Source organism: Equus asinus, chromosome 20 (assembly GCF_041296235.1).
Source record: "Equus asinus isolate D_3611 breed Donkey chromosome 20, EquAss-T2T_v2, whole genome shotgun sequence".
Taxonomy (NCBI): domain Eukaryota; kingdom Metazoa; phylum Chordata; class Mammalia; order Perissodactyla; family Equidae; genus Equus; species Equus asinus.
Window position 1 is genome coordinate 34,477,131 of NC_091809.1, and position 20,695 is coordinate 34,497,825.

The 20,695-nt window shown below is 34.7% G+C and overlaps 1 protein-coding gene across 4 annotated transcripts in view; it reads left to right on the forward strand.

Annotated features, from left to right (window-relative positions):
* ARHGAP32 (Rho GTPase activating protein 32) overlaps positions 1-20,695 on the forward strand; it is a 319,072-nt gene that overhangs the window by 107,273 nt on the left and 191,104 nt on the right. For all 4 annotated transcript variants that reach the window (XM_070489929.1, XM_044751953.2, XM_014864063.3 and 1 more), the window contains exon 2: positions 7,404-7,512. In XM_070489929.1, coding sequence (XP_070346030.1) covers positions 7,408-7,512 — 105 coding nt within the window. In that variant the 5' untranslated portion in view covers positions 7,404-7,407. The remainder of the gene's footprint in view (positions 1-7,403; positions 7,513-20,695) is intronic.

Consider the following 20,695-nt stretch of genomic DNA (forward strand, 5'->3'; position numbering starts at 1 on the left):
TCTTCCTCAAAAAAAAAAAAAAACAAAAATGATACACCTTATTCATATTTGGGAATATTCAACATCATAAAGATGTCAGTTTATTATAAATTTAATGGGATAATAAGAATGCTTTTTAAAAACCTAGGTAAATTGATCTTAATATAAATTGATCTTGGCTAAATCATGTAGCCAAGGAACCTTCTGGGGAAAAGAAAAACAGCAAGAATGGTGGATAGAGGACTAGTGCAACCAGATCTCATACTATAAAGTCTCAATAATTAAAACCTTGTGGCACTGGTACGTGAATAGAAGGCATAGTGGGGTGGAATGGGAAGTCTAGAAATATTGCCAAATATACAGGAAGAGTTAGATATGGTAAAGATGGCTTCTTAAAAACCAGTGGGGATAAATGTATTATTCATGAATACTGTGGGGGAAACTGGGTAGACAACTGTGGAAAATAAAGAAAATTGGAATCCTACCTCATACCAAGGGTAAATTCCAAATGATCAAAGATATGTGTATTAAATGAATCCATAAAAATTTTAAAAGATAAGATGGGAAAATTAAAATTTTTTTGGATCATGGAAGGCATTTTGAACTATGACTTAAAAGGCAAAACCCGTAAAAGAAAGGGTTGTGAAATTCAGGTACATAAAATATAAAACACCTGCATTATACAAAAACAAAGTAAGTGAGGACAAATGACTACCTAAGAAAAATACTTGGAACTCATATTACAAGCGAAGGATTAGTGTCTTTAATATATATAAAACTAAAAAAAGAAAAAGACAACCACCGAGTAGAAAAATGGGCTAATAGACACAAAGAGGTTTTTTCACTGTTGAGAATTTGTTTTTCAGATATACTTGTACATTTGTAGAAATGATATATTTAGAGACTTATTGTAGCATTGTTTGTATTAACAAAAGACTGAAATAATTCAAGAATCCATCAGTAGGGGGCTAGTTAAATAAACTATGGAATATCTACACAGTGGAATATTATACACTTGTAAAAATAACAAAGAAGCTTTTTAGATACTGATATGAAAAGTTCTCCAGGAAATATTAGAAAACTATACAACAGTAGATAAACATAGTACTTTTTATGTAGAAAGTGTGGTAATGGAGGAATAAAACTCTTCTTTCATTTTTTTACACAAAGAGTAGCATATGTACACATTGCTTTTATAGTTTGTGTGGATACATTTTTTAATATATATGGAAAAAATGGATATATATATAAAGAAAGTCTAGAAGAATATATAAGGGTGGGGAGGTTAGTGGTTAGGGATTGGGCAGATTGGAGACAGGGAGGGGAGGAAGGGTTTCTACTACATTCCTTTTTATACCTTTGTGATTTTTGCATGATAAAACTATAATACCTGTTAAGAATTATATAATATAACAGGCATTTTCTGTTGGAAGTGACCATAACTCAGTTCTGCTGGCTTCAGCAAACCTCTGTTCTGTTTTGACCACCAATACAGTTGACCCCATTAGTGTTACAAGTTCAGTTTCTTTATTTTATGGAAATTTTAGATTTATGTAAGCACTTAATAGTGTATATAAACCAACCAGAACAGAGCTCCTATATTTTAAGGGGCTTTATAATGAAGGTATAAAGGTATATAAGGTAGGAAGGTAGGAAAACATATTACTCCCTATGAGGATAGGTGATGACTTCTGTCGGTTACAGACACACACAGACACCTTGTAGCTTCAGTTGTACAACTTCAGCCATGGGTAAAATTAACAGAGAACGCTAAACTCACAGCTTTAGATATATCTCAAAGAGCTGTTCTCTGCAGTGGAAATGAGACATGGTCTTTCACAAACAGACAGATGTAAATTGACTAACAAACCAAATTCTCTGTGTCTCTGACAGAATGTATGCCTGCCTATATCTGTCAAATACCACCACATGGTCAGACCATAAAAAAAGACTTCCCAGTCGTTCCCCCTGCCAATCTTAGCATTTATGAGATTCATCCACTTGTTGCAAGTGGCAGCAGTAATTCTTTTTCACTTCTGTGTAGTATTCTATACGTGGAAAATTGTACAAATTATTTAACGGTTGTGTTTTTGATGGGCCTTTTTTTGCCTTAATAAATAAATTTATGATTCTGGTATATATAAATACATTTGATTTTTGCATTTGACTTTATATCCTGTAATCTTGCTAAATTATTTTATTAATTCTAATTGGTTTTAGAGTCTTTTAGGTTGTGTACACATTGTGTCATCTTTAAATGATGAGAATTTTACTTTTTCTTTTCTAATTTTTATACCTTTTACTTTTTCTTGCCTTTTTAAAAAAAACTAAGACCTCAAGTACAATGTTGAATAGAAGACACTCTTGTCTTGTTCATGACCTTGTTGACCTTGTTGACCTTGCTTATCAGTGGGAAAGCATCAGTATTTCAGCATTAAGCATGATATTAGCTGTGTGTGTGTGTGTGTTTTAATAACCTTCATGTCTCTCTCAATATGTGTTTAAAATATCATGAATAGGTATTAAATTTTACCTATTGAAATGATATATGTTTTTATTCCTTTATTTTAATGATGTGGTCAGTTATAGGGATTAGTTTTAGAATGTTAAAACAATTTGCATTTTGGACTAAAGCTCACTTGGTCACTATATATGTGTTTTGTATACCAATGGGTTTGATTTCCTAATATTTTGTTTAGGAGTTCTGCAGCTGTGTTCATGATATTGACCTATAATTTTCTTTTCTAGTAATATTTTTATCAGCTTTTGTTATGAAGTCTGTCCTGGCCTCATGGAACAGGTTGTGTGTTGGGGGGAGGCGGTCTTTTATTTTTGTACTCTGGGAGAATATATGTAAGATTGTTATAATTTATTCCTTGATTATTTGAAAGAATTCACCAATGAATCCTTTTGGGCCTGGTGTTTTCATATAGATTCAGTTTCTTTAATAGCTCTAAGACTGTTTAAATTTTTTGGTTTCTTGTTTCAGTTTTGGTAAGTTATGTTCTTCAGGGAATTTGCCGTTTCAACTAAATTCTCAAATATATTGGAATAAAGTTGTTTGTAATGTCCTCAGAATCTTTTTAATGTCTGTAGGCTTTCTAGTTACAGCTCCCTTTTCATTCTTTATATTGTGTGTTCTCTGTTTTTTCTCAATGAATCTTCCTAGAGGTTGTCCATTTTATTAATCTTTCAAAGAATCAACTTTTGGTTTTGCTTTTCTCTGTTATACACCTGCTTTCTACTACATTTATTTCTTCTTTAAAAAAAGCTTTTCTTTCTATTTTTCTTGGATTTTTTTCACCTTGTTCATATTTTCAGTAATAGGCATTTAGAGGTTATGATGTTTGCTCTGTTTTAGTTGTATCCCACACATTTTAACCTATCGTATTTTCATTATCATTCGGATCAAAATGTTTTGTAATTTCCATTGTGATTTTGTGTATTTGACAAGAGTTATGCAGAATTGTGTTTCATAATTTCTAAACATTTGGGAGAATTTCTAGTTATCTTTCAGTAACTTAATTTTAGTGTAATTCTGTAGTGGTCACAAAACACTTTCTTCATGATTTAAATTCTTTGTATTTGTTGAGACTTGCTTCATCGTCTAGCGTTTGGTCTCTTAGTAAATGTTTTACATACACTTGAAAAAAATATATATTTTGTAGTTTGGGTTTAATGTTTTATATTAGTTTAGGTTGAAGAAATGGATTGTTCCAATCTGCTATATACTTACGATGTTTTTGGTCTGCTTATTCTGTCAGTTACTGAGAAAAGTTTGTTAAAATCTGCAACTGGATTTATCTATTTTCCTTTTAGTTCATTCAGATTTTACTGTATGTATTTTGAAGTTGTGTTATTTGTTGCATACAGATTTTATTTATTATATCACACTGTTGATTTGATGCTTTTATCATTATGGAATATTTCCCTTTATCTATTTTAGTTGGAATTTTTAGTCTATTACTTTTTTATTGAGATGTAATTCACATACTGTGAAATTCACTCTTAATTAATCTAATCAAGTGGTTTTTAGCTTGTTCGCAAAGTTGCACAACCATTATCGCTATCTGATTCTTGAACATTTCATAAAGAAATCTCTTAGTAGTAGTAACTCTTCATGTCCTCTTCCCCCTAGTCCCTGGCAACTACCAGTATACTTTCTGTCTCTATGAATTTGACTGTTATGAACATTTTTTATATGTGGATTCATACAACATGTCTTTTGTATCTGGCCTTTTTCATTTAGCATGATATTTTCACTTTTCAGCCTTGTGTAGCATGAATCAGCACTTCCTTTTTTTTCATGGCTGAATAATATTTTATTGTATGGATCTGATAACATTTTGTTTATCCATTCTTCAGTTGATGGATATTTTGGTTATTTTCCATTTTTTGGCTATTTTGAATAATATTGGTGTGAGTATTCATGTACAAATTCTTGGTGGACATAGGTTTTTATTTCTCTTGGTTAAATATCTAGGAGTGGAATTTACTTGATCATACGGTATTTCTGTGTTTAACATTTTGAGAAATTGCAGAACAGTGTTTTACAGTGGCTGCACTGTTTAAAATCCTACCAGCAATGAATGAGGGTTCCAGTTTCTCCATGTGTTTGCTGACTAGTCCAGTCACTTTACAAATTGTTAATAATATGCTTGGATTGAAGTTTAACATTTTGTTACTTATTTTTTTTCATTTGCCTTCTTTATTCTTTGTGCCTTTATTCTGTCTTTCCTGCTTTCTTTTGGATTAATCAAGTATGTTTTGTTTTGCAAAATTTTCTCCTCTGTCAGCTTTTTAGTTTGTATACATTTATTCATTATTTTTTTAGTGGTTACCGTAAAGATGCCAATGTGTATCTTTGACCTATTTCATTCTTCTCTAAAATAGGACTTATTTCATTTCCAAACTGATAGAAGACTCCTAGCCTGTTTGACTACATGTACCTCTCTTATCCTTTGTGCTTTTTTATGGCTATTATATACCTTATAGGATATTATTTTTGTTTTTACATCAATTTTTAAATTAATATTTACTTATATTTTCCCACTTTTTACCCTTTATTATGCTCTTCATTCATTTCTGTAGTTTTGGGATCAGTTTGCCTCAGTTGGAAGAACTCTACTGTTCCTTTTATTGCAAGTCTTTTGGTGGTAAATTCTTTCTGCTTTTGTTAATGGATGATTTTGTGATGTAGAGGATTCTAGGTTGGCAATATTTTTTCCTTTTATTATGCTGAAGATTCACTCCATTTCAGTAGATCTCATTTCCATTGAAATGTCCTCCACATTGTTATTATTGCTCCTTGAAAGTCAGCGTGTCTTTTATTTTCTGGCTGCTTTTAAGATTTTCTCTTAGTGTTTGGTTTTTTATCAGTTTGAGTATAATATACTTAGTTTTTTTTTAAATCCTGCTTGAGCTTTATAGGACTCTTGAATCTGTAGTTTGATGACTTTCATCAGTTTTGAGAACTTTTCAGCCATTATTTTTCAAATACTGCTTTTGTCCCTTTCTTTTATCATCTCTCTTATCTCTGAGTTGACAATTTAGACAAATCTGAGATTTTTTTTACCAAGTCTTGTGTTTTATGCTGTTTTGTATATTTTTGTCCTTATTTTCTCTATATTCTTCAATGTGGATATTTTCTGCTGAATTGTCTTTCAGTTCACTAATCCTCTTTTTAACCATGTCCATTGTTCTATTAAACCCATCCAGTGAGTTCTTAATTTCAGATATTTTATTTTTCAGTTTTAGGATGAATATTTGATTGTTTTTCATAGATTTCAATTCTCTGTTGAAATTCTTCATCTTTTCATATGTTTTCCTCTTTCATTTTATGGAACGTATTAGTCATAAATGTTTTTAGCAATTTGATAAAAATTTAACTTAATTCTTCTTACCAGCTTGTCTCACTCTTTTCCCCCTTCTTTGCCCTCGGTGAGAAATTGCTTGTGATCCGGCTCATCCAGCTCATCTTGGAGATTCCTGTCTTTCTGTAGAGTTTAGGCTAGTTGGTTGCCTGGAGACCTCAGTTTTCTGATGGATTCAAGAAAAGTTATGATTTCCTATATGATCTGTCTTTTTTTCTTGTTAGATGGAGAGTGATGCTCTCTACAGCTTTCTACATCATAAGCAGAAGCCAGAAATCCATCCTGGCTATTTTAAAGTCCCTTTCTGATCATTCTAAAATCTGAATCAAATGTGAGTCTCATTGTATTTTGAATATTTTTTCTCCAATTTTATTCATTGTTCCTTTTTTTTTTTTTAAGCATACCTTGTAATGTTTGTTGGATACCAGAGGAAGTGGATGAAAAATTCACAGAAGGTCTTTAGAATGTTGCTTTACTCTGAAGATAGTTTTCCTTCTGGCAGTGCTGATTTTGTTAAGGCTTGCTTTTAGGCTTTGTTAGAGCTTGTCTGTTGCTATTTTGTTCTTAGTCCTAAGGCATGGCTTTCCTGGAGTCTCAGTTGAGAGCCCAGGGATTTTTTTTCAGTGCTCCTCTATCTTAGTGGTGCTTGCTTGCTAACCTTCATCTCCTTGGTATTGCTGGGCTGCTGAAATATCTGCTTGGCTCTTTAGTTGCCCATTCACTGTTTTTTGATAGTTTCTTGGCATCTTGTCCTACATACTTGTAAGCTTAGTAATAAGTTAACAGTTTGAGAGGAATCTCCATGTAGAGTTTTGGACTTCTTCTCTACAGGTCTTTTGAAGGGGCATTTTTCACCCTGAAGCCCCATCTGCTTTGGCAACCCCAACTTCCATCCTCTTCCTCTTCAGCTCAGTTAGACTACAATATTTTGCTTAGGCTCTATTTCCCATCATTGATTTAGAAAATTTCTTATACAAAAAGATTGATTATATGTGGAATTTGCTTCATGGGTTTTCCTTCTCCCAAAGAATTTAGCCCCAGAAGTGCTACCTGTATTGCTTGCTTTCCTGTGCCTTCAGATAAGTAGTTTTATGTTTTGTCCAGCATTCACAGTTGTTCTCCTCAGGAGTGCTAGTTCAATCCACTATGCTTCATAAATTGGAACCAGAAGTACCATCTCTCTCCTTTCATCCTGGAAATTTACTAATGCTTAGCACTGTTCTGTAAATATTGATGGTTGTTGGAAATTTTCTCAAGGCTCCAACTGTGTTGAACAGATAAAATCAGTCCTTTTATAATAATTACCACAGACCATAAAGGATAATTAGTTATAAACTTCACTTTTATCTCCTGGAATAAAAGCAGGTGTTTGGCACGTCAGGAAAGATCTCTGAAAGCTAGAGTAGACATGCAGGATCAATAGTAGCCATGAAGCTCTTTGAACTGAACTTCAAATCTGATGTGATTTTCTGTTCTTTTGAATTATGATTATTTGAAAGCTTTCATGGAAATAGGAATTCTTATCACAGTCTCTCATGTTTTGGTCTCTAGGAAGATGAAGTCCTCCATTCATTCTGAAGAGGATGATTTTGTTCCAGAACTACACAGAAACGTTCACCCTCGAGAGCGGCCTGATTGGGAAGAAACACTTAGTGCAATGGTAAATCAGTTTTATGCATATGTGTATATGTATGTCTTACTTACATAAGGAAAAGGAACTGAGGAAGCATTAGTCACACCAAAAAACTTTTTGTTGTTGCTTAGTTTATTTATTCAGGAAATGTCTATTGAGCAAATACTCTATTCCAGGCACTGTTTTAGACTCTCTGGGCCTGAAAAAAATACACATATTTCCTGCCTTCATGGAGCTTATATTTTCACAGGGTAGGAGGAGAAGCAAATAACTAAATATATAATATGTCAAGTGGTGGTATGTGCTGTTGTAGAAAATCCATGAAGAGTGGTGCGGTTACAGAGTGGTAGAATAGAGTGTGAAAGGATACTTACTTGTAATATGGGGTAGTCACAGATGGCCTTTTGGAGAAGGTGAGATTTGAGCAAATACCTGAAGGATGTGAGGGAGTGAGGATGTGTTTATCTGGGAACAGATCATTTTAGGCAATGGAAGAACAAAGGCTGTGCCATAGGATTAAAAAGCAAGCTGCAGGAAACACAAGTAGGACATGTGGTTGAAGTTGAGCCGGGGAAAAGTAGAAGGAGTTAAGGTCAGAGAAGTAGTTTGGGTGGCTGGAGAGCAGATCATGTAGTTTCTTGTGGTCCATTATAAGGACTTTGTTTTTTTTTTTTTTGCTGAGTGAGATGGGAAACCATTGGATAATTTTTGGCCAAGAAGTGACATGATCTGGCGTAGAATTTTAAAGGAAGTCTCTGGTTGTTGTGAATAGGCTAAAGGGAGAGGCAAAAGAAGAAATAGGCAGACGAGTTAGAAGGTTGTTATAGTGGCTGAACAGTGATGGCAGCTTGAACAGAGTGGTAGATGTGGTGAAAAATGGTTAGATTCTGGATATAGTTTTATAGATAAAGCCAACTGTTTTTAGTAATGATGGGGGATATAGAGAATGAGATAAAGAGAAGCGAAGAATGACTTCAGGTTTTTTGGCGTCATCAACCTGAAGAATGGAGTTTACATTCACTGAGATGCTGGAAAAGCATTGTTGGGGATTAGGTGGAAACATCCTGTGCAGTGTGGTTTTCCACATGACAAGTTTGAGATACCTGTGTAATCTGTTACAATGTGTTGTAATTCAGGTCTGTTAATAAGAACAATGAAACTCTTTTTTCATTGAGAATAACATTTTACTTAATTGTGGTTAAAAGTTAGTATTTCTCATCATCAGAATTGAATGCAAGTGTTCATCTGTCAATGCTGATCTATAATAAGATTTTACATATTTCATTTTTGAAAGTGCTTTTTTGCTCGGATAGGTACTGCCAAATACATCAGTTTATGATCATATGATGTTAATTGAGCATATTCATTGCTGAGAAGGCATTTATAGAATTCTGTTAGATTCTTCTGTTGATATTTGCCTTTTAGCATAACATTACATCGCAAACTTCTAATTGAAGATTAGGTGGAAGCTCCTCAAAATGGATTTTGCGGTGTGGAAATATACTTTGCATTTGTATTGTGGTCTCAAAAACCCTGCTGGAACTGTAGTTTGAGCTCGGGAAATGTATTCACTGCAAATTTTGTGTGGTAAAGGACGTCTGCGTTCTTGTTTTAACCTTTGATAGCTTGAGAAGTATGTATAGCAGCTTGTGATTACTTGCAATTTTAACATTTAACATTTTAACATTTAGCATTTAACATTAATTTTAAGTATTATCACCGGGGTAAGTTTCTCATATAAGCTATATTTTGCGTTGTAATTTTAGGTTAAAATCATTAAGAAGTAGTGTCAAATCTGCAGCAAAAACTAATTATGAAAGCCATTTAGTGTTCAATAGCAGAGGTTGAAAGTGTGTCCAATTAAGCCTTTTTCTACTCCACACATATTTTTTACCAAAGTATGTTATAATGGATCTTAATAGATTTCACTTTAGGTTGTACCGAATTAATGTTTGCTGAATTTATTTGAGAATATTGTCACCTGTGGTTGTCCCATGAGGACTGTTCATAGGGGCTCATTTTTCAGCTACTTTAAACTCAGCATTGAGTCTTCAACAACTGAGCAATGTTGGTTATATTTGTTGACTCATCAAGAATCAAGGAAGACCACTTGAAATCGTTTCCCTTGTCTTTTAATTGACTATTGATTTTGCTCCAAATGACCTCAACTCTCGAAGTAACTGTTCTCATCAAAAGGCTTAAACAGTTTGTTTTCCCTGGACACATTTCTTTGGCTGCTGTAGTCAAACGTGATTTACTTGCCTCACAGCTGGTGAATGGCTTTCCTTGCTTGGCTCACAAATGAGCTACCTGGAAATTTACTTTGGATGCAATCTTGTTTTAATTTTTGTGAAGAAATTCTGTGTGATGATATACTCTATTTTAGAATTTTCGAATTTTTCAGATGGTTACTTTCCTCTGAGTTGAAGATACTGTGATGAGTGCATTGTTTGGTAATGTTGGTGTATATTCTCTTCTTTTAACACAGCTGTGAATGTCACTGCATAATACACACAATGTTTTGCCATATAATTTGATAACAAAACCCACAGTCTTCTGGCCTTAAAAGCATGACATTCAAAATCCACTTATCTCTTCTTTGCTTCTTTTTACATAATGTGTATGAATTGGTAATTTAAAAAATATAGTTTGGCAATACATGTGGAACTTGAATGCTGTTGAGTTATAACTCAATACTGTGTTTTATGTTGTGCCGAGCAGCAGTGTGAACTGATGAGAATGCCACGTAAGGTCTCATTCTCAGCTACTTAGTTCTGTCATTGTAACGTGAAAGCAGCCGTAGATAACCCATAAATGAGTATGGCTGTTTCAATAAAACCTTTTTTATGGACACTGATATTTGAATTTCAAGTGATTTTCACATGTCATTAGATATGTCTTTCACATGTCTTCTTTTGATTTTTTCCCCAAACATTTAAAAATGTAAAAATTAGTTTTAGCTTGTGGGCTGTACAAAAACAGGCAGCGGGCTGGGTTGGTTCTAGTTTCTTGACCCCTGCCTTATCATGTAACTGTAAATTAACATGTAAGGCTCCAGATAGAAAATGGTTTTATTTTTCTTATGTATGTTGTTTATATTGCTATCATAATATTTAATCTCATTCTAGCTGGTTATGAATTTTTCTCTCTCTCTTACTATATTGTGAGCTCTTTGATGAAGGATAGAGATCATCTTATATCAATTTTATTGAAGAATACAGTTTAAAAGAGGATGTAATCATGACTCTCATACAACTATAAAATGAGCACATGCCAAAGATATTTAACTCATTAATTAATGAAGGAATCAGTCCAGTGTGGTTCAAAGGAGAGTTCAGAGTGCCTTACTGTTATATATCAGTTATGCTAAATGGATGCAAATGGATGCAAAATTGGCAAGACTGTTCAGTTCCACTGGACACAATTTGTATTTCTATGGACAGGAATTATTGGTACTATCAGTTTTCTACAAGTTAGCTTCTACTCTTTGGAGATGTAAAATAGCCTAATCAGAGACCATCAAGTCCCACACCCCTACTGAGTCAAGGAATCCCTGGAGGTGCCTTCTGTTGAAAGGATGGTCGCTAAAATCTTTTGCCCATTTTTGCCTACAATTTGTATAGCCTCCAAAAAATGTACATTGAATTTATTGAATGGGAAGAAACATGATCTTTTTTGTTATGTGGTGATTTGTTTACCCTCTATTAAAATGTCATATGCTGTATGCATAGAAAGATACTGAATTCTCTTCTCTGGAGTCCACATTTATTTGTCTATGGAAATTACCATTTATATCATATGTTATTAGAGTAGCATATTGTTATATTGGTACTCTGATTTTTTCCTGCGTAACCTTCTTGAGGGCAGGTGGTATAATCCTCTCTCTTTTGTTTTTTTTGCTGAGGAAGGCTAGCCCTGAGCTAACATCTGTGCCAGTCTTCCTCCACTTTGTATATGGGCCGCTGCTACAGCATGGCTGATGAGTGGTGTAGGTCCATGCCCAGGATCTGAACCTGTGAAGCCAGGCTCCCGAAGCGGAGCATGCTGAACTTAATAACTCTGCCATAGTGCCAGCCCTATAATCCTCTTTTTTTAAAAAAAAATCATCACACTCAATAAATAGTATATTTCTAGGTTGTAAAAACTGAACAGTGAATGATGAAAAAGATATAAATGAGATTACAGCTACTATTTTACTACACTGTTTAGAAAATCATATTGATTTTAATGAGGAAGTAAGAGTAAAGAAAATTTGGGACCTTTCTCTCTTTCAATAATAATCTAAGTGAAATACGACTTCGGGAATGAAGTTTATTGTTAAGAGAAACCCTTATAGAATGTTTGTCCAAAACAATTCCATTAGTTAAGTTTTGAGTTCTTTAGAAATAAAAGGGCTTAAATGTTGAACTTTTATTGATTTGTGTGTTATGGCCAGAATATTAGTTTTTTAAATACACGTTTAAAAGAAAGCCAGGGGCTGGCCTCGTGGTGCAGCAGTTAAGTTTGCACGTTCTGCTTCTCGGCAGCCCGGGGTTCACTGATTCGGATCCCAGGTGCGGACATGACACTGCTTGGCAAAAAGCCATGCTGTGGTAGGCATCCCACGTATAAAGTAGAGGAAGATGGGCATGGATGTTAGCTAAGGGCCAGTCTTCCTCAGCAAAAAGAGGAGGATTGGCAGTAGTTAGCTCAGGGCTAATCTTCCTCAAAAAAAAAAAAATAAAACAATAAATAAAAGAAAGCCAGAAATTCCTGAGTGAAGAATTTAAAAAATTTTATAATAGTCATTTTTTTAATTGAGATATAATTGACCTATAACATTAGTTTCAGGAGTATAACATAATGATTCAATATTTGTGTGTATTGCTAAATGATCACCATATTAAGTGTAGTTAACATATCACCACAGATAGTTACAAATTATTTTTCTTGTGGTGAGAACTTTTAAGATCTAATCTCTTAGCAACTTTCAAATATAGTATTATCAACTGTAGTCACCATGCTGTACATTACATCCCCAGGATCTATTTATTTAAAAACTGGAAATTTGTACCTTTTGACCAGCTTCACTCATTTTGCCCATCCCCCACTCCCCACTTCTAGAAATCAACAATCTGTTCTTTGAGGTTTTTTTTTTAAGATTCCACATAAAAGTGAGATCGTAATGGTATTTGTCTTTCTCTGTCTGACTTTTTTCACTTAGCATAATGCCCTCAAGATCCATTCACATTGTCACAAGTAGCAAGATTTCCTTCTTTTTTATGGCTGAATAATATTCCATTTGTGTGTGTGTGTGTGTGTGTGTGTGTGTGCGTGTGCACACTCTATCTTCTTTATCCACTCACCCATCAATGGACACTTAGGTTGCTTTCGTGTCTTGGCTGTTGTAAACAGTGCGGCACTGAACATGGAGTTGCAGCTCTCTTTTAAAATTAGTGTTTTCATTTTCTTCAGATGAATACCCAGAAGTGAAATTGCTGGAGCTTATGGTAGTTCTGTTTTTATTTTTTTTGAGGAAACTCCATACTGCTCTCCATAGTGGCTTTACCAATTTACGTTCCCATCAACAGTGCACAAGGGTTCCCTTTTCTCCACATCCTCACTAGCACTAGTTATTTCTTGGTATTTCTTGTCTTTTTGATAATGGCCATTCTAATAGGTGTGAGGTGATATCTCATTGTGATTTTGATTTGCGTTTCCCTGTTGATTAGTGATGCTGAGCACCTTTTCATGTACCTGTTGGCCGTCTGTATGTCTTCTGTGGAAAAATGTCTGTTCAGATCCTCTGTCCACTTTTTAATCAGATTGTTTGTTTTTTTGCTATTGAGTTGTATGAGTTCTTTATATATTTTGAATGTTAATCCCCTACCAGATACTTGCTTTGCAGATATTTTTTCCCATTCAGTAGTTTGCCTTTTCATTTTGTTGGTGGTTTACTTTGATGTGCAGAAGATTTTTAGATTGATGTAGTCCCACTTATATATTTGTGCTTTTGCTGCCTTTGCTTTTGGTGTCAAATCCAGAAAATCATTGCCGGAACTGATTAAGGAGCTTACCACCTGTGTTCTCATCCAGAAGTTTTATGGTTTCAGGTCTTATGTTCAAGTCTTTAATCCATTTGGAGTTAATTTTTTGTGTATGGCATAAGATAGTGGTCCAGTTTTATTCTTTTGCATGTGTCTGTCCAGTTTCTCCAACACCATTTATTGAAGAGACTGTTCTTTCCCCATTATATCTTCTTGGCTCCTTTGTCGTAAATTAACTGACCATATATGTGTGGGTTTATTTCTGGGCTCTGTATTCTGTTCCATCAATCCGTGTGTCTGTTTTTATGCCAAAATCACACTGTTTTGGTTATTATAGCTTTGATATATAGTTTGAAATCAGGAAGTGTGATGTCTCCAGCTATGCTCTTCTTTCTCAAGATTGCTTTGGCTGTTTAGTATCTTTTGTGGTTTCATACAAATTTTAGGATTTTTTGTTTTGTTTCTGTAAAAAATACCGTTGGAATTTTGAATCTGTGGATTGCTTTGAGTATCATGGAAATTTTATCAGTATTAATTCTTCTGATCCATGGACACAGAATATCTTTTTATTTGTTTGTATCTTCCATTTTTTTCATCAATGTCTTACAGTTTTTTTTTTCTTTTTTCTTTTTTTACATATTGGCACCTGAGCTAACAATTGTTGCCAATCTTTTTCTTTTTCCTTCTTTTTTCTCCCCAAATCCCCCCAGCACATAGTTGTATATTTTAGTTGTGGGTCCCTGTAGTTGTGGCATGTGGGATGCCGCCTCATCATGGCCTAATGAGCAGTGCCATGTCCGTGCTCAGGATCTGAACCCTGGGCCGCCGAAGTGGAGCATGCGAGCTTAATCACTCGGCCATAGGGCTGGCCCCCATCTTTTTTTCTTTTTTATTATTATTTTCTTTTGAGGAAGATTAGCCCTGAGCTAACATCTGCTGCCAATCCTCCTCTTTTTCCTGAGGAAGACTGGCCCTGAGCTAACATCCGTGTCCATCTTCCTCTACTTTATATGTGGGACGCCTACCACAGCATGGCTTGACAAGTGGTGCCATGTCTGCATCTGGGATCCTAACAGGCGATCACCAGGCTGCCGAAGTGGAATGTGCTAACTTAACCGCTGGCCACGAGGCCAGCCTCGAATGACTTAGAATTCTCAGTGTTTAGGTCATTCACCTCCTTGGTTAAGTTTACTCCTAGGTATTTTATTCTTTTTGATGCAGTTGTAAATGAGATTCTTTTCTTCTTCTTTTTTTTGTTTTTTTTTGAGGAAGATTAGCCCTGAGTTAACATCCGCTGCCAATCTTCCTCTTTTTGCTGAGGAAGACTGGCCCTGAGCTAACATCGGTGCCCATCTTCCTCTACTTTATATGTGGGATGCCTGCCACAGCATGGCTTGACAAGTGGTATGGAGGTCTGTACCCAGGGTCTGAACTGGTGAACCCCAGGCCACTGAAGCATAATGTGCGAACTTAACTGCTGTGCTGGTAGGCTGGCCCTGAGATTATTTTCTTAATTTCTCTTTCTGATAGTTTATTATTAGTGTAGAGAAACACAACAGATTTTTGTATATTGATTTGTATCCTGCAGCTTTACTGAATTTATTAGTTCTAACAGTTTTTGGTGGAGTCCTGAGAGTTTTCTATGTATAATATTGTATCATCTGCACATAATGACAAGTTTTACTTATTCCTTTCTGATTTGAATGTCTTTATTTCTTTTTCTTGCCTAATTACTCTGGCTAGGACTTCTAGTACTACATTGAATAGACGTGGTAAGAGTGGGCATCCTTGTCTTGTTTCTAATCTTAGAGGAAAAGCTTTCAGCTTTTCACTGTTGAGTATGATATTAGCTATGGGCTTGTCATATATGGCCTTTATTATGTTGATTTGTGAGACAATAATATGAATTTTCCTTTTTCTTTTCTGTTTCCTCTTTCCTCTTTTTTATTTTTTCTTTTCTTTTTTTTCTTATTTATTTTCTTTCTTTTTTTTAAGACAAAAGTGAGACCATTGGTACATTTTTCTTAGACTCCTCGAAAGTACCTTTGGTATTTGGACCATTTCCTGCTCTGTTGACTGCTTTCTAAAGAGGAACGAGGATTGATAGAAGAGCTAGATTATTTCTTCTTGAATAATCTTGGGGAAGAGGTAATTTTGGAAGAAGTGTGTATTTGGCTTATTGCTTCTTAGACTGATAGGTGTTCACTCTGTATGGTACTTAGACTGGTTCCTTTTACCCATCAAGCTATAAAACATTTGCAGTTTGCATAAAAGAAAAGTCTTTTCAGATGCTCCTTAAATGAATATCTTTAGCTCTTTTGTTACTGTCTGATGTTTAACTGTTTATTTTTAACTGATGAGTGAATTTTACTTATAATTCAGAGAAACTGATGGTGTTTATCATTTCAGTCTTTAAAAGCCAAATGTTTTGTTTAGTGTTGCTTCGTGAACAATCACAAAGGCAGCCATTGATTAATATGCAAAGCCCAGGTTTTGAATTTCTGCCCGGGTATTCAGAGCTCTTCAATAAACAGCTCCAAGCCCACCCCATTCCCTGGCGCATCCTGTTCTGGCTGGACATTGTGGGGATTCTCTGGCGTGAATTGATGGTGTTAATTAGTGAAGATAATTGATGCACTCCTAAGAGCTCTGGGATGTATATTAGGTCGAATTGCATGAAATTGTTAATTTTATGGGTTAAAAGTGTTGAAAATTGGCATTTTATAAAAGTTAAGCCTAAAATCTTTTAAACTAATCTTAAACCCAGCATTTTATTGTTAATTATTAAACTGAAAATTATGTTGCAATTATGGTGCTATTTAAGGCTTTATGTGATCTGCATGTTACTTTTTCTGAGAGAATTTGTTATATAGCTTTTCAAAAAAAATTTGAACTTATGAAATATTCAAGGAGAAAAGTACTTAAAACGTGCAGTTAGAGGAATAATGATTCTTATAGATCTCAACTGGAGTGTCATGGATAGTGTAGAATTTTGCTCTTTCTTCTTTTAGTAGAAATTTTCCTATTAAATGTCTCCCTCATTTGTGTTTCTTTCTTCCCTTCTACCCTTCTTCTATTTGTACCTTGCCTTATTCCAAAAAGAATTTATATTTTATATTTTTATCATATATATTTAATATTACATGCAAATTTCTAGTAGTAGATCTGGTATACAAAATTCAAGTGTAGAAACAAACCTGTATCATTTTCTAGCAGCACTGAAGACTAGCAATAATTTACCTGAATAAAGTACCTATAAAGGTAGTAGTATACTCTTTTTAGATTTTCCTAGGTACCTTTATATAAAACATCTGGTAAAATTATATACAACATTGGAACCCTGTATTGTCAGTAAATTAAATACCTTTTGAATAAGTAGGATTATCTCTAATGATCAGGGCAAATGGGAGTGAGTTGAAGGAAAAGTTGAATCTCCATTATAGAAAAGTATGAATTTCAGAATATTTAAAAATTTTGCTAATATGTCAATGTGTTAATGTTTAGATTGATTAACCAGCTGTTGCCCAGTAGTGAATTTGTGATTATTGTACTAATGGTACTTGCTATTAATTTTTTCTAAGTTATTTTAAACCTTGCCCCTGAGTAATGTTTTCCCAGCTATTAATTGGTTCTCTCTGAGAAGATATTATTTTCTAGTAGAGGTGAACTTTAAGGCAATTCCTTTGCTGCAGAAGAACTAGTTATAATATGTTTCAGGTTTTTTTCTTTGGTGATCCCACCCTGTTGTTTCCACTTAAAGTTGAAAATTAAATACGTATAACAGTACAGCTTACTCCTGGCGCTTATTTGATGGTGTGTGTGTGCTGCCTGAATTATCCACATACTTGAATCTACCTGCCTCCTCCTTTTTCTTCCTATTTCTGTTTTTAGCTCCTGCATTTTGGGAGTTCTAGGTAACATATTGGAGGAAATAAGTGAAGAGAATTGTTTCATAATCTGTTCTTAACATTAAAGGTATTTTGTGTCAAAATTCTTTGGAAAATATTCACACAGATAACTCTGTTAATTGAATTTCTTTGTGATATACTAATTCTTTAAGAATCATTTTATCAAATACTTAGACTAAATAAAGATTTAAAAGCTTCTATAAACATATTTCAGAGGTTTGTTGCATGTATTACCTATGGTTACGTGTGGTTGAGGATGGAAACTGGCAGTCCTGTTTGCCTCTCTTGACAGAACCAATTTTGGGTCTCATGAAGCTGAAATCAAGGCGTTGGCTGGGTTGGGCTCTCATCTGAAGACTGAAGAATCTGCTTCCCAGCTCACTCAGGCTGTGAGCCGAATCTAGTTCCTTGTGGTTCTTTCTCGTTCCCAGGTCTGAGGCCCCTGTTTCCTTGCTGGCTGTCAGCTGCATGGGGGTAGGGGCGCTGTTTTCTTATCCCCGAAGCTCCCTGAATTCCTCCTCACTTGGCCACCTTGGTTTTCAAAGCCAGCAGCGGCACCTTGAGTGCTCATACTTTAAATCTTTTCTGACTTTCCCTTTGGCTACCACCTGGAGAAGACTCTGCTTTTGAAATTCTTAATGTGATGATATTAGGCCCACCCAGGTATTTTTTGTGTTTTAAGATCAGCTGACCTGGGACTTGAATTACATCTGCAGCATCTCTTCCCAGTGTTACCTGGGTCAGTGTTTGATTAAATGACCAGGAGGGAGAAATCTTGACGGAGTTGCAGGGGGCACAGCTCTTGAGAATTTTGCTTATGAGAGAGTTATATAGTTTTTCTCTGTTGTTTGTGGTTCATAATATATTTAACATATATGACAACATTAGTTGATGGAAATTACTGATATTCCAGAAATTTTAAAACCACTAATACTCTGTAAAACTGATTGCCTGGGAGAAGTTTATGTATATACTCTGTTGTAATTGGTGTTAAATGAAAACTCTTAATAAACGAGTTTAATGACTACACAATACCTTATAATATAGAATGTGTTATTGATATTTCATTATTAGTAGGACCTTGAGTTTGTTTTATATATTTTGCTTTGATGAATATCTTTGTGATGAATTTGCCTTTTCTTTTTACTGTTATCTTATGGGGGATTACTTATGTGAAGAGTGTGAAGATCCTCACATTACTTGTCAGAAGGATTTTGTGAATTCATATTCTAAGCAGTAATGTTTGGTGTCTTCCGTACCATATCTTTTCAATCTTAAAAATTTTTAGTCTTTTATATTTTGATAGGAGAAAAGCTGTTTCTCATCGTTGTAATTTTTCTTTTAAAAAATTCGACTGTCTTTCAACTTTTTTCTTCCATATGCCTATATTAGATGTAGTAAGTTTTGTGATAAAAATTCAATTTAAAATAAATACTGTGACTAATGCAGTATGGCAAGTTGCTTCTTCTTTGTTGGTCTCAGTTTCCTCTTTGGAGTGGAATGGCTGATTGAAATTTCTTTCAGCTCTGTGATTGTATATTAAACACCTTGCCTTACCCTATTTTTTAGTTAAAACCTGTAATACTCATTAGCATTCTGCTGGTACCTGTTACAATGGACTTCACAGTCTTTTGGAGAAGATAATCACACACATAGATAATACAGAAGACGTGGGCATAGTGGTGGGCTGCCTGTGGAAGTGGCCCACTTATGTTTCTTTATCAGAACATGGTGTGTTACACTACACTACTGTTAAATCACTTTACAATTATTCAGTCAACGTTAGAGATTTACTTGGGTTTGGGATCAAGAGTATAGCAGTTTGAAAGATTCTTTAAAGATCTGTTATCATTTGCAGGAGTGGTAGACTATTTTTCTGGGTTAGGGAGTCCTGAAGCAGACAGGAAGAAACACTGCCAATTCCTATTTTTGCAAGTTTTCCATATCAAATTATGTTTTCCTGAAATGGATGAACTGTTCCCTATGTGGTTTAACTGGTTCAGATTGTGGAGAAACAAATACTTTCCTTGTTATAGATGCCCCATTTTTTCAGACTGTATTAACTTTTTACCAGTAAGGATATACTTTTGCCTTATATTTAGCTTGTGGTAAACTATAGGCTTTAGACCTTGTTACTTTTTCTTGTCAGAAAAAGTGTGCTCCTCCCATACTTATGTAATTGAGTTTTGAGCATAAATTCAGGGCTTTAATTTTTATTCGTGATGAACTTTAATCATTTTGGTTTGTCTTTGTAGCCTATTAAAATAAAATCTCTTTGAATTCTGTCTTTCAGAGTATTAATATCCCTTTGTTTCCTTCTGCCTATAAATTTGGAAAATATGTCATATATATTTTTAATTGTCCTTTATAAAATTTTGAGAAATTTAGAAATGAGCCTCCTTCCTGTTGCACAGTAACTTGCCATATACTTGACACTCACTTAACATTCTTGTGTGTTTAATCAGCTCCAAGTTTGTCTAAGGGTATTAATGTTGAATTCCCATTTTAAAGTCCTATCCGTGGTGTAGCACAAAGACTCAGCTCTGTGCTTTGCTGTGGTTGTGTCACTGTGCCTTCTGTGTGTCTGTTCTGTCATTCTAGCAGCCGCACGTAAACATCCTTCCCCAAAAACAAAGTGCGTAAGAGTTTCTATTTAATTTCTTTGATTTATACTTGTATCTCATGCTGAAAAGCTTAGTTTTTAATGACATTAACAATAACTTGTTTGCTTTAATCTTCTATTTTTGATAGTTTCAAAATAGCATTACAAATATTACTGAAAACAGTTTTTTCTGTTTTATCTCTAGGATATATTCTATGTGGGATCTGTTACTTTGTGTTACTGTCATTCGAAGTAATTCCTGTCTGTGTGCTTAAGCCTCCAATTTAAAATGATTAGGTTCGATTGTTTTATTCGGCTTTTGATTTTCAGGGATTGCCTTTTTTGCCATTTGAATTTAGTTTAGTTTTACAAATATTTAAAACATTTCTACGGCCCCCAAATCTGAACTACAAAACAAGGCATTCGGAAAAATCTAACTTTGAGTATCTCTATCTTTGTTTCTCCCATGTGTAGACATTTTAATTGTTTTTTGGTTTATTCTCTCTCTCTTTCTTTTGGTGAGGAAGATTGGCCCTGAGCGAACATCCATGCCAGTCTTCCTCTATTTTGTATGTGGGATGGCTGCCACAGCATGGCTTGATGAACGGTATGTAGGTCCATGCTCGGGATTGGAAGCCATGAACCCCAGGCCACCGAAGCAGAGCGTGCGAACT